Source organism: Akebia trifoliata, chromosome 5 (assembly GCF_017979445.1).
Source record: "Akebia trifoliata isolate Shusen 1 chromosome 5, ASM1797944v1, whole genome shotgun sequence".
Lineage (NCBI taxonomy): Eukaryota > Viridiplantae > Streptophyta > Magnoliopsida > Ranunculales > Lardizabalaceae > Akebia > Akebia trifoliata.
This window is the reverse complement of record NC_141379.1, coordinates 6613566-6630784: the sequence shown is the minus strand read 5'-3', so window position 1 is coordinate 6630784 and position 17219 is coordinate 6613566. Positions and strand designations below refer to the sequence as shown.

The following is a 17219-nucleotide window of genomic DNA, read 5'->3' as shown; positions in this document are numbered from 1 at the left end:
ACTTTAGAGAGGAAATCCTATTCAAGTAATTTTCTAATAAAAAGGAGAAGTTCAACTGCCACATCAATTCTTACTAAAGAGCACCCCAAGATCTGTGCCAATTAGCGTGCTTTTAGTGAAGTTCTGTGGCAATATACCCTCTCTAAAAACAGATAAGGCTGGCATGTATGATCGTTATCTGTTGGTCTATTACGGAAGACGATGGTCAAGGGATACGTCATCAGTTTGAAAATATGGCTGGATTAGCAGGAGAGTCGTGATTTACTTACGCGCTCTCTCAGATACACTCCTATACGCCCTATGACGTGGTATTGATTAGAATCACAAGATTTTTATTCTCGGGATACAAAACTGTACATCCGCATAATATGTTCAGTTGTGTATCTCTAGGAAAATATCTATGGTTTTAGCACATGCCACGTCATGGGGCGTATGGTGCGTCAGGAAATCATTTCGTTACGTATTAGTAGAAAGAAAGATAAAATTACTGAGTCATCACGTCGTCATGGAATCAATACGTGTAAACTTGAGTCTGGTTAAGATGAGGTTGTTGCGCATCACACCTGCGGAAGAACTCCCACAGATTCTCTTTCTCTGTCTCTGTCTGTCTCTGTTGCGTTAAAAGTGTAGCAGAAGTTAGATTTATCTATTGAGAACATTGGGTGCGTAATGCGCGCTGAGGTTTAAGATAGGAGTATCTAGACAATTTTGGGGAAAGAAATCAAACAAAGGGGTAAGCAGAGGGAGAGCGAGAGGGAGACTGAATTTCATTTGGATCTGTGCAACCCTAATTCCTCAATTGTTAGCGGTGTAATTAAGGATCTCGGATCTCATTAGATTCATCTTTAATTCTCCATTTCTCTGCTGTAAGTTATGTCTAGATTGAGCTTTTTAAAAAAAATAAAAAAATAAAAAAAATTTCTCTGATGTTGTTCGGTAGCTAGGGTTTTCTTCTGTTTCGAATCGTGCTGTCTGAACCCCTTGACTATTTCCCTTTCTGTGCATTTTTTTTCGAGAAATTTCTATGTTCTCTTGTGCTGGAACCTTGTATTAGACAATTATCGTAAATTCAGGTCTTTTAGATTGTAGAAGCTAGAAATTTTGTTGTGTTTTTTGCCCATATTATCTCACTGGAGCTCAATTTCTCCGTATTTTATTAAATTTTATTTACAAATAGCAAAAAATTGGCAAAAGAAACGAGAGAATAGTATATTTGACGGATTTTTTTTTTGTGGGCTTAGTATTTAGTAAGAAAAACCGATGGGGTCACCCTTAAATATGGAAATGTTTTTATTTTTAATTATTATTTTTACTTGATTCTGATTGAATAGGTTTTCCGAGAACAGTTGATTGCAAGTACTCTATGTCCGGTGTTTTGCAAAACATTCGCACTGCAGACCTTGCTTGGTATGAAGCAAATCATTTGCAAATGCAAATAATTTGTTGGAATCAAATTAACAGATGCTTGGTTACATTCTGAATTTTTTTTGCGTTGCAAATTATTTGCATGATCCTCTTAAACCCTTTACAAAATTCAGCAAATAGTTTGCAGCGCAAAAAACACTGCAAATCATTTGTGGTGCAAAGCTTTTGCATTTGCAAATTATTTGCATAGTACCAAGCAGGGCCTCAATGTTTTTAAGGCTCAATATTGCTCAAGGACACCTAGAAGTCGTCAAGTAGGGCTGTAATGGGGATTTATTTAGGGCATTAGTGCTTATACTAGGTTCTCTTAGTACAAAGTGGCTAACTTGCTTTTATTTCAAGTTATATTATTTCCTTTTGATTTTTACCCATTTATGAGCCACCACCTCCTTTTAAAATGGGACAAGGACTACCCCTTCCGAATGGAGGAATACAAGTCATTATTCCGGCCCCCAAATTTTTTGTTGAACTTTGATGATGATGATATTCTTCTAAACATGCTTGTTCTAACTGTCAGTTAGCATGCATTATAACAGGAAAATGGATGGAAGTGGAAAAGTAGGCAACACGGATACAGTTTTACCAAATTATAAACTTGGAAAGACTCTTGGCATAGGTTCATTTGGTAAGGTGAAAATTGCAGAGCATGCACTGACAGGTCACAAAGTTGCTATCAAAATCCTTAATCGTCGTAAGATAAAGAACATGGACATGGAAGAAAAAGGTGTGATGACTACCCCTGGATGTCGACTCCATTTATCTTGCAAACTTTGCAATTGTTTACAATGTTATGGAAATGTAGATTCTTAGCTGGTTAACTAATTCATGCTTTTATTTTTGACATGGATGCTCAAAGGGATATTGCACTTTTTTCATCTGAAATATGTAGCCTAAGTTGTAAATCACGCACTCAGTTTCATCTTCTGATATTCTTTTTATCCGTTAGTGATTATATTACTTCTTACTTTATGTTATTTCATTTTATTATACATATAAATTATGGTGTATCTTTACTTACGAAAAATGTGATTGTCCGTCATCTTCATGGCTTCATAGTATATAGCCCCATTTTTTTCTGTCTCAGACCACTACACAATGTTTCAGAATTGAAGTGGATTATAAATCAGATGCGAACCAGATTGATTGAATCATTTACCATTTGCTTTAGTTCCTTATCTCAGCTATTTGACTATTCTATTCTCTCTTTTTTTTCCTTCAAATATACCTGAATTTTACGCTCTAGTATATGCTTTCAATAACATGCCAGTATTCATTTGGCAATAATTTTACATTGAATGCCGACCTTCTGGAATTTTGCGTAGAAAGATGAGACTACTTACTTTTGTCTTTGCCTGTTAAGAGGGAGAACCCAATTGACACCCCTCCATCTGGGAGGATCTTGGGATTTGCAATGCAACACTAAAAACTGGACACATGTGTTATTAATGAGACAGTGAAATCCTCATCAACAGACAAATGATGATGATGATAATAATGTGGATAAGGGGATGGTATTTGTGGAGGGCATGTAAATTATGAAGATGTCGCCCATATTGTGGAAGAAGGTGAGCAGTTTGCCAACTTCACATCTATGTCTTTCTTTGGGAGAATATCCAATGTCATTTGGGATTTAGTGAGTGAGAAGGTTAGGTGGAGATTATACTCGCGGAAGATCACATACTTGTCTAAAGGATGGAGGATGATCGTGATAAGAAGTTATCTGTCGGGTATTGTGCTATTATTTATGTTCTTATTCTTCATGCCAACATCAGCAGTGAAAAACATTAAAACTATTTTTAGGAATTTTTTTTATGGTAGGATGGATCAATCTACAGTATCCCAACATGATCTTAGGCGCTGTCACCAATTAAGTTGGGAAAGAGGGGCCTCCTCTAATTCTGATAAGGAGGGAGATGCTTTGGGGTGATTACAACGACAGGCAAGGGTTCTTGCAATGTCTAATAAGACAGTTCCTTCGACAATGATGGAGATCAGCAATAAGGATTATCAGAGTAACTTAATGAATCTCTCAGAGCATATCTTGGCCAATATGCTGGAATTTGGACTAAAGGTATGAATGTCCATCAGAAATGAAGGTAATGTGTCTCAGTTGCTGATTAATGTGGCCCTAAAGACTAGCAACGGAGTGGAATTCTATATGCAGAAGGTGGTGGGGGCAATGGCCTCCCTCAGGAAAAATTGCTGAATCCTATTTCAGACCATTGTCTTATCTCTTTGGTGGCGGGAGAGACGAGGAATCGTCCTAGGCCCTTTAGATTTGAGAATATGTGGCTAGTGCACCAAGACTTTGCTGAGTTGATTCATACTTGGTGGAATGATCTTTTGTTTGAGGGTAGGCCGGGAAAAGTGTTGAGGCTGAAACTGAAAGCGATCAAAGAGAAATTGAAAATTTTGGAATAAGGAAAGCTTTGGGTCTGTGGTTGAGAAGAAGAATGCTGCACTGTTGGAGTTACAAAAACTTGATGGTAAGGAGGAGAGAGGGTGTTTGGGCATTGGGGAGAGTTTGAGACAAGTGAATCTTAAAGTTGAATTTCAAAAGCTAGCTGCAATGAAGGAAATCAGTTAGAAACAAAAGTCGAGAGTTCATTGGCTCAAGGAGGGGCATAGGAACACATCCTTTTTCCACTGTATAGCGAATTTCCATAGTCGGGTTAATTTGATTTCGAAGCTTAAAGTTAATGGTTCGTGGAAGGTGGGTGAGGAGGAGGTGTGCAAGGGGGTGGTGCAATTCTATTACAATTTGTATACGGAGGAGCACGTGAACATGCCTACCTTAGATTTCTTGCATTTTGATAGTATTTCCCTAGATCAGCATAGATGGCTTGAAAGACTGTTTGATGCAGACGAAGTGTTGTGAGTGATTAGTGGTTTGATTAGTGATAAGGCCACGGGGCCGGATGGTTTGTCTTTGGGAATCTTTAAATCTTGTTGGGTGACAGTGAGAGACAATGTGATGGTGACTATCGAGGACTTTTTCAAAGAAGGTTTCCTAGATCTGGGTTCTAACTGCACTTTCCTTGCATTGATTCCAAAAGTTTCAAGTATAGAAGACATGACAGATCTTAGATCGATTAGTCTGGTGAGTTCGGTCTATAAAATCATTTCGAAAGTCTTGGTTTCTAGGCTTAAGACTGTGCTAGGTAATATCATTGATTCGGCTCAAGGAGCTTTTATAGCAAGGAGACAAATTTTGGATGGGGTCCTAAAAACAAATGAATGTATTGACTCGCATAGAAAATTCAAAGTTCCGGGGTTAGTTTGCAAAGTTAATCTAGAGAAAGCCTAATATGATCATGTGAATTGGAATCCGGTGAAGTACCTGTTGAGGAGGATGGGATTTGGTGAATGGTGGGTTAAGAAATGCATTTCTACTTCTACTTTCTTGATCTTGGTTAACGGATCTCCATCTGGGTATTTTAGAAGCTCGAGGGGGCTTTGCCAAGGATATCCATTAAGATGGGATAGGGTTTGTTCTTTGCTGTGAGAATAGCTTGTTGCTCGTGTTTCTTTGTTGTTTTTCCGTTCTTCTTTGTTGTATCGCTTTCCTTTGTTTTGGGGTGGTCCCTTTGCCCCCCTCGTTTTCTTTGACTATCAATACATTTATCTTTATCGATCAAAAAAAAATTCTTGCACTCCTAAGGAAAAAGGTGATCTGAGCATTAGAAGATTAAGGATGATGAATCAAACCTTCTTGAAAAGTGGTCAAGGAGATTCAAGAAATAGCAATGTAGTTGTTGGATGTTAATGATACTATAAGAGTTTTTTGGTGGGGAAGCAAAAGGGGTTAGAACCCCCTATGGTTGTGGATTTTGGAGAGGAATCTAGAATGGGATGGAATAGTTTAAGAAAGGTATTAATCTAATAAAAACAAAAATAAATAAAAAGGAAAAAAACCACTCTAGGCAAGATTTTTGACCCACAAATAAAGGAACCAATGAAGGGATGGTTCATTGCTTTTGATAAGTTATAACTCTTTAACAGGTTGGCTATATGAATACCTATAGACAAATTATTGTTGATTTTTCTGTCATGTGTGAAGCTAGTGGCAAAAAGGTTGACTACCTCTTGATTCACTGTATGGGCCTATTAAGATCTGGTCTCCCTTTTCTCTCTATTTTACGGATATTGGACCCATCTCCATTCTGTATCGACCCTATTCAGTGGTTGGTTTGGATTCTATTACTATAGATAGGATTATTTGGGAGAAGTTACCTTTGCAGTATGCTGGTGTATTTGTAAGGTGAGACATCATTGGGTGTCCACCCTATTCAGTAATTAATTCAATCGTGCTTTAATTACTAGAGTAGAGGTAGGATTATTTGAAGGAGGTTACTCTTGCAATATGAGGGGTCCGAGGAGTCTTCAAGATCAAGACATCATTCTGGCTGTTAAAGCTACTCTATTTTTTTTTTTTTTGGGGGGGGGATTGGTAAGCCGGTTTTTAATGAGTTAAGTAACTCGGTGCTGGTGGAATTTGAACCCAGGTCTTTGGTATCATCATCCAAAAGGGGGTGTTCTTCGAGGATTTCTTTGTTTAGATGGGATTAGGGTAGTTGAGATGGCTGTGCACCTATTCTTAGGTCAGTTTGTAGGTGCTCTCTTTTAGACTTCTTGGGTAGGTTTCCTTTGTTTGTAATCATTTTTACTATCAATAATCTCTTAACTTACACACCCCCACACACAAAAAAAAAAAAAAAAAAACCAACACTACATTATCTGTGTAAAGTAGCTTCAACACCCCAAGGGACTTAATCCATGGAAATGCAAATAATTTGAATATTATAATTCTGAAAGAGTTTTACTGCCATAATTCTGAGAGATTTGTGTCTTGATGCTTGCAGTGAGACGAGAAATCAAAATACTGAGACTATTCATGCATCCTCATATCATACGACTTTATGAAGTTATAGAGACACAAGCAGATATTTATGTAGTGATGGAGTATGTGAAGTCTGGAGAGCTTTTTGATTACATTGTAGAGAAGGGTAGGCTACAGGAGGATGAAGCTCGTAACTTTTTCCAGCAGGTAGAAATATCTGTTCTCTTGGCTGTAACATTTCTCTCTGATGTTTTATATCTTGAATGATTTAAAAGAGACATTTTCTTAAACTCTCTATAGTTTTAATATAGTGCAATGTCTTTCTGGAAACAGATTATTTCTGGTGTTGAGTATTGCCACAGAAACATGGTGGTTCATCGGGACCTTAAGCCAGAGAACCTTCTTTTGGATTCAAAGTGCAATGTCAAGATTGCTGATTTTGGTTTGAGCAATATCATGCGGGATGGCCATTTCTTGAAGACAAGTTGTGGAAGCCCAAACTATGCTGCTCCTGAGGTATGGAGGGAATACCATCAAAATCTAGAAATCTTGCTTTGTATTTTTGGATATTGCAGAATGAATTATGAGAGACTGTCTAGGCCAATGTTCGAAGTCCATAGGTTATGACCAGTAGTCTCGTTTACAGGTTATTTCTGGAAAGCTATATGCTGGGCCTGAGGTAGATGTTTGGAGCTGTGGAGTTATCTTGTATGCTCTTCTCTGTGGTACTCTTCCTTTTGATGATGAAAACATTCCCAACCTGTTCAAGAAGATAAAGGTATCTTTTCATAACTACTTCAATTTCACTTCCGCACACATCACAATGTCTAAAATCTAAATATTGACCTAAATATTTTAGATGGTAGGTTCCCTCACATGCATTGGGTTGGAGATTTATTCTGTCAATTTGTATTCTTTTTTTTTTTTTTTTTGCTTAGAGATTGATATTACCCTTCCTTGGATTTGCACCATCCTCCACATCAGGGTGGAATCTATACTCTTCCAAGCCATTTATCACCTGGAGCAAGGGATTTGATTCCAAGGATGCTTGTGGTTGATCCTATGAAGCGAATGACAATTCCTGAGATCCGTCAGCACCCATGGTTCCAAGCTCATCTTCCACGCTATTTAGCTGTGCCTCCACCAGATACAACGCAACAGGCAAAAAAGGTATATATGCATTGAATTTCTTAGAATATTCTGAGTAATTTTTATTTTTGATCTGATGCTGGCAAAGTAGCTTATGTTTTCATGGAATTCACTAAAATGTGTGAGTTTTTTTTTTCTTCTTCTTTCGGCCCGTGCATCATGTTGAGTGTATATTTTCCTCCACTCTTGGGTGTGTCATACCCCAGTTAAGTCTTGTGACCCTCTTATATTCATAGTTTTCCCCCTCTCCAATAGATCAGTCTTTTGGAGTAGTTGGTTGGTTAACATGGTATCAGAGTGCTAGGTTAGTATAAGTCACGGTTTCGATGCTATACATCCTTATGGGTGAGGAGGAGTGTTGGGTGTATATTTTCTTCCACTCTTGGGTGTGTCATACCCCAGTTAAGTCTCGTGGCCCTCTTATATTCATAGTTCTGCCCCTCTCCAACAGATTGGTCTTTCGCAGTAGTTGGTTGTTTAACACATCATGCACGAAGACCTTCTGGTCTTAAGACACAGATATGTGATATTTGGAGAGATACATCCATTTAATGCATTTGAACTTGTGATTTCCTGGTAGTTCTAAAAGGATCATTTAAGTTTTTATGTTCTTTTCTTTTATGCTTCGTAACGAAGGACAAATGATCAAACATATTACTTTTAATATTATATATAGTGTAGAACCTCCTCTCAGGTTATTTAACTTACAAGATGCTAATAGCCTTTATTTTACTTCATATGTGTTACACACATGTATTATCATCTGCAGGTTCTTTGAAATAATGTGTATCTAGAAGGTTTGTTGAGAGATCCTCAACTAATTGATGGATTTAGGTGTGTTCTATTTGTGTCCATGTGATCTTCCCATTGTTATTCTTTTGCCATGTCATAATTCAGGATTATTCTCTGTTTTATTGTTGCTCATTAAAATTATTACTCAACTATTATTTATGCTGCCATTCTTTCAGATTGATGAAGACATTCTTCAGGAAGTGATTAAAATGAGATTTGACAGGAATCATCTGGTTGAATCTCTTCGCAACAGAATACAAAATGAGGTACCCAATACCTGATATTTTGACTGAAGTATTTGCTCTCTACTTTTCCTTTAGTGGTAGCCTTCTACATTTTTTGGGGGGAAAATTACCATAACGGGCCCAATTTCTCATTAATTATCAAAAAATACTAATTTTTAAATTTTACTAAAACCAAATTAAAATGTTGACTGTCCAACGTTTTAATAACTCGCTAGACAGTCCAACATTGTATTTTGAATAAAAATACCAAAAATGCCCTTTTACTGTCTGGCAAGTCGGTAAAATGCAGGACAGTCTAGCGATTTAAGTCATTTGTTGTAATTTGAAAAATATAATTTTTTTTTTTTTGGATAAATAATTTGAAATTTAGTCCTTTTTTTTATAACTTGTTACAACTTTTTCAGGCAACCGTTGCATATTATTTGCTGTTGGACAACCGGTTCCGAGCTACCAGCGGGTATTTAGGAGCTGAGTTTCAGGAATCAATGGTGTGTTTGCTTTCTGGAGTTATTAAATGTTACTCTACATTGTATAGGGTTTCTATTTTCATTATGAGGAAACACTTTGGGTTGGTTTCTCTTACAGTCTAAAAAGGTATATCAGTGCGGAGGTACACCGTGCATGGTTATGGAAATCACCATCTGGTGGGTCCCACTTAGGAAATTAAATCTCCCACCTGAAAGTCAACCTGATCAACAATCATTTTTTCCCTCTTTTCTGGAATTTATTTTGGTTTGTGCCATTTCTTTAATTGCCATCGAAAGAATCTGTTAAATAAATCATTAAGCTGGAGTTGATTTCTTTTGATAGGAAATCTACTAGGCAGAACCCATTGAATGGTGTGCCCCATCCTCCCTCATGTGCACCTTGTGTGTAATTATACCATCTGTAGATCGGTTCGTGCAATCTGTTTGATGGGTACCAACATACTGTAGATGTTCTTAGTCCTTAATGTATTAACTTAATATCATCTGCTGTTATGTGTTTCCGAATATTTCTCCAGGAGTGTGGTATCACCCGTATGCATCCAAGCGAAGCTGCATCTCCGGCTGTTGGGCTTCACCTTCCAGGATATATGGATCATCAGGGAATCGGCCTAAGACCCCAGTTCCCAGTTGAGAGGAAATGGGCTCTTGGACTTCAGGTAATTTAGTTTCATTGATGCAAACCAAACCGTCTCGCTGCTTTCCCCATACATGAGTTACTGTTCTAGAGTGGTCTAACTCACCGCGATCTTTAAAGGTTTTTCCGATTCAATGAACTTTGACTATCCCAGATCTGCACTTTTTCTAACACTGTGATTTATTTTTTTGGCTATTAAAAAACAATTCAATTGGTTGTCTAGGGGTGTCGATGGGTACCCATTTAATTGAAACCAAACTGGAACCGAAAACCCCGGTCTGGTTCCCTTTTTATTGGAACCGATTAGAGCCGGCTCTAAAATGGAACCGGATCGTAAGGAACGGGAACCGTTAGGTTCTATCTGATGGGTACCTGGAATCAATTTATTTTGTCATTTCTTTTTATACTATAGATAATTAAGGTATTCTTTTATTTTAAAATTAATGCATATTATATAAAATTCTTCAATTTTTCATATAAAATATGGATTGTAGCTTAAAATGAGCTTTCTCTTCTAAAATTTTTTTACTTTTAAAGAAGATAAATTTTTATTTTTGAAAAAATCATTAACTTTTATCTTTAGTGTTGCAAATTATAACTAAGGGCGTGCTTGATTGCAGAGAAAATATTGCCTTGCAAATCACTTGCCAAGCAAATGATTTGCACAGACAAATCCATTTCCACTGTTTGAGCACATCATGGAAAATTTCACAGAAAATTTGAAGTCCTAACACATGGCTGATAAAAAAAAAAGGTAATCAAGAAATCAACATAAAAAAAACCTGACACATGGCTGAAGATGGTCACCAAGAAAATTAACCAAAGTAAGACTGGCCTGATTAACTTAGTGAGATTTCAAATCTAACTTAAGGGTAGTTGAGCTCACCTTGTGGTATCCAACTACATGGTCCGAGGCTACATGGTTGTAGAGGACAAAATTCTATGGACTTTAAAATAAAAAAGAATTAAAAAAAAAAAAAGTTGATTTTCACCATTGAATTTTAATTTTAAATTTCTGAGTTTGGTAGCCATCCATTTTCAACACCTTGGATCAAGCCCAAAATATACTAGCCTTTTGAAAAAAAGAAGCTGGATCTAAGTTTTTCCATGAAATCTAGAGGACTGGTGTTGGATTGCCAATGTGGTAATCCATTAGAGCTAAGCAATCCTAGTATGACTTGAAATCTTACTAAGTTAGTATGGAAAGTGTTTTTCAATCAACCCACGACAATGTCTAAACCTAGAGGACTGTGGTGTTGGATGCCACAAGGTGAGTTCAACCTTACTTGCCAACAACATACAATCACCTAGAGGACTGTGGTGTTGGAGGCCAGAGGTGATTTCGATCATAGTTACCAACAACATACAACAACCAATCAAAAAAACCTAGAGTAACATGTAAAGTTAGAAAATTACATCAACAACTTACAACAAGAAACATTTAAATTCTAAACAGAGAGACAGAGAAAGAGAGAACTTGCAGTGAGACAGTGATTTAGGTTGAACAGTTTTTTTTTTTTTTTTTCTTGGTATTTTTTTCAAGAGTCGTGCTGGAGTAACATTATGGGGGACATTTCTGACATGGAAGTGTGTCGATGAAAAGCATCTATGGTTCCTAGACACTTCCACATCAGAAATGTCCCCCACAATGTTACTTTAGCGTTATCCTTTTTTTAAATTAATAGTGTTTTTTTTTAATTAACTGTGGCAAATCGTTTTCTTAGGAGGGACTCATAGTCACAAAGAGTACAGGTTTAAGTCAGCAAGGGAAAACTTAGGAAAAATGTTAAAAATGGGAAAAAAAAAAAAAACGAAGCGATGAAAATAAAAGATAAAAAAATATATTAAAGTTATGAAAAAATATATATCTAATGAAAATTCATAAAATCAAGTTATTATCATCAAATCCCATATTTTTTACGTTTATAAATTACCAAATTCTATTATGTATCAAATCCCACATTTAAAAAACGAGAGAAAATGCTTAAAATTTTGTCCCTGTGAAAAAAACAGCAACTTTTGTTACACATGAAAAAGTCGCGTTTTTCTACTGTTTTAATCGTCAGGGATGCAATTTGCTTTTTTTTTTTTTTCAAAAAATCGCCAATTTTTGTTACTATGGGAGCGAGGAATGAGAAAAGATTTTCCACTTGAAGTGGCAACTCTCAAGAGTGAGGCAAATCGTGTTATCTGTCTTTTTTAGTTTGTTTTGTTGTCAAAAATAAGAGTTTTGCGTGGCAAATGATTTGCCATGCAATCAAACATGCCCTAAGTAAAAATTTTTGTAGATAATACATTAATTTGTTGAAAGGAATTCTTTTTTATTTAAATTTTTGTACAATGATTTGAAATACTTTTTTTCTCATTTAATTCTTGAGAACCAAGACCGATGGGTACCTGTCTTTTTTGGCAGCCCGTTCCATTTATTTTGGAACCAGAACTGAAAAAAAAAAAAATAATGGTTATGGTTCTAAGTGCCTTAGGAACTGAACAGGAACCGACCCATTGACACCTCTGTTTAGGTCCCTCATTGTCTCTAGAGTTATCATTGGTATGAACAACTGAATTATTGAATTATGGGTTCCCAACAGTTAGGTTCTGCCATGGGTACGGCAGTGGCGGGGAAGCCGGCTTCATGTCATTTTCCAATGTGGAAGTCAGTGGTTCCCTTTTCTATAGTTCATTGTTGATATTTCTGTATGATTTCTTTTGCAGTCTCGAGCCCATCCTCGAGAGGTAATGACAGAAGTTCTCAAAGCTCTGCAAGAACTGAATGTGGCTTGGAAGAAAATTGGGCACTACAACATGAAATGCAGATGGTTTCCTGGCTGCACTGAAGGCATGGTTAACAATTCTGTGCACGAGAACAATTATTTTGGGGATGAATCTTCCATTGTTGAGAATGATGGTGTTGGCATCACACTATTGAATGTGGTCAAGTTTGAAGTGCAGGTATGGGAACCTTCTCATTCTTCCGTCAAGTTTTTTTTTTTTTTTTAATTGAAAATTCTATATTTATGAGAATTCTTTGTGGGGAATGCAATACTGAAGAATTTTTTTTTTTTTTTTTTGATAAGTTGAAAGAACTCCTATCGCAAATGCAAGGATGTGAGATATCGCTTTATGTATCTACCCTTAATTTTTTCCAATCAGCTCTGGTAACAGCTTGAGTGACTTTGCTGTTCTCCGTGGCCAACTTCTCTTCCAATAATTGAGTAGTGGCCTCATGCTTCTCAGTCTCTCTCTCCCCAGCAAGAAAATCTGTACTAATTTCAACTTGATCTATTGATCCTTGCCTATCAACCATATCAATCTTTTTTCTATAGGTGGTTTAAATATGATCATCATTTTAGAAAAAGAGAAAAAAAACAAGGAAATCTCGGATGGTTTGGATCTCCAATTGGAACCATTCATGGCCAAGGAACCCATCAATCTTGCTTATGTGTTACATTTACTGCAATTGCTGCACTACTGTCTACTCATTCTCTTCAGGACATTGTGGTGATTTGAAATCCTTGCATTTGGGGCCTTTGTTACCTGGTTTGTCAGTTTGTTAGGTTCGAATTCGGGTTCATGGTTCACTACTAGGAATAGGTAGAGAGAATTCATTTCTTGGTTCGCTTTGGTTTCCATGATCGGTTCGCAAGCTTGGTTCGCTTGTTCATATTTATCTGTTCACGATATGGTACCATTATTACTAACAATGGTAATAACTTTGTTTGAGGCTACTCAGAATGCTCAGTTTGTATCTGTTGATGGTTTCAGCAGTTCACCCAATTACGACACTAATATACTATACTGATATTGGTCTATCATCTAATTTACAGTTGTACAAGACTCGCGAGGAGAAGTACCTGCTTGATCTACAGAGGGTCAGTGGACCCCAATTCATCTTCTTGGATCTTTGTGCAGCTTTCCTTGCGCAGCTTCGGGTCCTTTAGTGTTAGGATCCCTAGAGAAGCCATAACTATGAATCTCTCACGATACCTGTTAATAAAGAATGCCTTTAACACTTCTGCTGTATATTCCAAGACTCGTGGTTTCACCTACATCGCCCTCCTTTTTTGGGTTATATGCTCTGTCCTGGGTTGAGCCAATCTCCAGCACTTACCCAAGAAGGTACTTTTGGCTAATTCGTGCAGTAGTGTCCAGGCTGGATGTTACTGGACTTGTGTGTCAATATCTTAAAGACACCTCAGTTTTTTAAGTTCCTCAAGTTTGTCTGTCAGAATTAAACTAGTCTCAAGTGAACCACTCTGCTATATCTGTTTCTACTCAGGAGTCTGAAGTTCTGCAGATTGGAGATGTTTTGCCCTTAAACAATGGAACTCTTGATGCTCGCATTATTTCATCATAGGTACTGTGGTGCATTGTTTAAAATATCGGAATGCATCAGCCAATGTGTATCGGTATCGGCCGAGACCGATACAGAACATTGAATGTTTCTGGAATGAGTCATGATAAAATGACTCACCGGATGGCATACTCAATCGACTCACTGACATTACAAGTCTGGGCACAATAGATCTTTCTTCCTCGATATACACGATTGCACTTCCCGATATAATAGAAGTGTATCCTGAGGTGGAAAGATCTATGGCTTCCAAACTTGCCCACGTCAGTGAGTCGATTGAGTATGTATGCCACTTGGCGAGTCATTTTATCAGGACTCTTTTGGAATATGTATCGGTTTGTATTGAATGTGTCAGCCGATAATCAAAGCTTGATCAAAACATTCAATTGATACAACATTTTAAACCTTGATCGATTGATATTGATTGGGTCAATAGCTTTGAACAGAAAATTGTAATTGAAGTATTAAAACTCAACTCAGCTCAGCTCGATTTGTATGTGCATCTGAGTGGAGTAAAGTAGCTGACTTTGGAGGAACCATTATTCTGGGAGAAGGCCCTTAATGGAATGTAGTATGCTATGATACAAAGCACCATGTATCCCAAGATGAGAATAAACTCCAAAATTCAGGGTTGTGTTTTGGATATGAAGAGCACATTGTCGTCTTACAGAAGTGTTTTAGCTATTTACTTATGCCAATTCAACATTTTTATTTATAAGGAAAACACCCCAATTATCTAACAAAATACATTAGTTTTCACGTTACATTTACACCTTGAAAAACTTACACATCATATATAGGAATTTCTAACAGTTGGTAACAAACAAGATTTGCTATAAAATTCTCTACTTTCAAGTTTGTATTTTTAGTATTTTATTTTGACAAACTTACTAAAAGCCTTGATCCTTCCATATATTTCTACTAGAGTTCGTCCGTCCCATTCTCTTTGGGATTAAGGGGGTAAAGTGAAAAAAAAATTAGGAGGTATCATTAAATTTATTTGAGATTAAGAGGGTAAAAGATGAAAAATAATGAAGTGGGATCAAAGATTAAAAGAGAAAATATAGTAAAGTTAGAGACGGTGAAGAGGAAATACGATAAAATGGGTCTTATAAATTATTGTTGGATGAGATATTTATCCTAATTAGATGGTAATTTATTTCACATAAAAAGGTGACTCCATACTTGTGTTCTGTTATATAGACTAGAGTGTAAACTTGACTTGTGCCTATAGCACAGGCATCCTCTTTGGGGGTTAAAGGGTTAAAAGAGGTAAAATAATAAAATTAGAGGGGTATTATTAAAAAATTTTTGGGGTTGAAAGGGTAAAAAAGTAAAGAGAGTAAAGTTAGAAAGGTATTATTGAAAAAGGAAAGAGAGTGAATGAGAAAGAGAGTAAAGACAATAAAATTAAGAATAATGTTGAAGTGACCTCAAGTTAGAACCTCGTATTGCACTTCTTGACATGAAAGTGGATAGGAACCAGAGATGTTTTTCATCGAGATAGCCTAAGGTCAATCCAGCACGACTCTAAAATTAAAGGGGAGGGAAAAAATCAATATTGAGGTCACTGTAACTAATGAGATGCTTATCCCCCTCAAGTGGGTCTCACCGTTGTGTTTTATTAGATATATTATTTAATAATTTGAGTAGTATATTTTGATGTTTTATAAATTGCAAGCATTGTAGAATGCATTACTGAAATCTCACAGATATATATAGAGGGGATGGTTCGACGGACGTCTTGAAAACCATATGAGAAACTGAAGTTGGATGGTGAGAAACGGACGGTGCATATGCGTTGAAACGTTTATTCCAACTAAGAAATGGAGTTTCTTATATTTTAAAAAAACTCCCTAACTTTTCTGTTTTCTCGTTTTTTTTTTAAAACTAACTCTCATTCTCTCCCTTCGTCTCGACAGAACACTGAAAAACATCAGTTTTCGTTTTCGTCTCCATCGAAAACCTTCGTCTCTCTCTCTCTCTCGAGTCTCGACAGAAAACCCATTTGCCTGAAGAGCAATATGAGGAATTCTCGGTGTTTATACCGAAGGAGGAGGTGGTGTTGAAAGGGCTGAGGATCGTCAATGTGCTAATGGCGATTCCAAAGAATGAAGTTAGGAGGATGAGAGAGAATGTACTTGAGTTGATGCCAAGAATTATTTACAGGAGACAAGGAGCCTCAATGGGTTTGATCAAATCCCCTGAATAAAGTTGTCCATTCGATAAATACCTCAATTCAACTTGAAAATGAAGAACTTCTAAGAGATTAGAGACAAAAAAAAAACCATATTATTAGGATGCCCAAAGCTGAACAGTTGCAAAATCCATAAGAACAAATGTTGGATGTAAAAGCAGCATGATGGCCACCTCCCTCTCCTTAATACATATGAAATGTAAATTGGGAAAAACGAAAATTGAAGTTTTTTTTTCGTTCTTTTTTTCTATCTTTCTTGAACTAGTCATTGGTCGGAGAAGTATAATCATCTTATCCCCATCTCACAATGGCGGAACCCCATGTAAGGCCAGCCCCAAAACCTGCGGTGGAAATTGTTTGGCCTGATTTCACCTTCCCACTTCGAACAGCTTCATCCAAAGTCAAGGGAGAGAGAGAGAGAGGTTTTCGATGGAGACGAAAATGAAAACTGATGTTTTTCAGTCGTTCTTTTGAGACGAAGGGAGAGAATGAGAGTTAGTTTTTTTTTTTTTAAATAACAAAAACAGAAAAGCTAGGGAGTTTTTTTAAAATATAAGAAACTCTGTTTCTTAGTTGGAACTGACGTTTCAACGCGTATGCACCGTCTGTTTCTCACCATCCAACGTCTGAGAAACTTCAGTTTCTCATATGGTTTTCAAGACATCCGTCGAACCGTCCCCATATATACGTCCCCATATATATATATATATATATATATATATATATATATATTGGCTTAGGGGGGCTGCATGTACCATCCACCTGCACATGAAATACCACTTTATGAGGAGGGGCATATAGAGACTCGAAAGTGTGACCTTGGGAGTAAACCCAATCACCCTTACCATCTCGGTTAATACTTGATGGGTAAATCTGACAGATATATGGTTGCGTTGTTGATTGTTATCCTCAGTTACGCGATCTACAAACAAATAGTGCTTGACGCTTGAATTGAGATTAGAAATCATGCATTCTCATATTATACGACTTTATGAAGTTATAGAGACACAAGCAGATATTTATGTTGTGATGGAGTATGTGAAGTCTAGAGAGCTTTTCGATTACATTGTGGCTTTAATAGTCAAGGCATGTTGT

The 17219-nt window shown here is 36.9% G+C and overlaps 1 protein-coding gene across 3 annotated transcripts; it reads left to right on the top strand.

Moving 5' to 3' along the window:
• The first annotated feature begins 524 nt into the window (after positions 1-524).
• Positions 525-13927, top strand: LOC147401299 (SNF1-related protein kinase catalytic subunit alpha KIN10). Of its 3 annotated transcripts, none has more exons than XM_086442513.1 (11): positions 525-733; positions 1962-2149; positions 6288-6472; positions 6599-6781; positions 6912-7043; positions 7250-7435; positions 8383-8472; positions 8856-8939; positions 9455-9595; positions 12289-12525; positions 13401-13927. In XM_086442513.1, exons 2-11 carry the CDS (start codon positions 1966-1968, stop codon positions 13512-13514), a joined length of 1536 nt encoding a protein of 511 aa, XP_086298639.1. In that variant the 5' UTR covers positions 525-733; positions 1962-1965; the 3' UTR covers positions 13515-13927. The 3 variants fall into 3 exon arrangements, 2 of the variants coding, with proteins under 2 accessions (XP_086298639.1, XP_086298638.1); XM_086442512.1 differs by having other exon boundaries at positions 526-866; XR_015178430.1 differs by lacking the exon at positions 525-733 and adding an exon at positions 12651-13279.
• The last annotated feature ends 3292 nt before the right edge of the window (positions 13928-17219 follow it).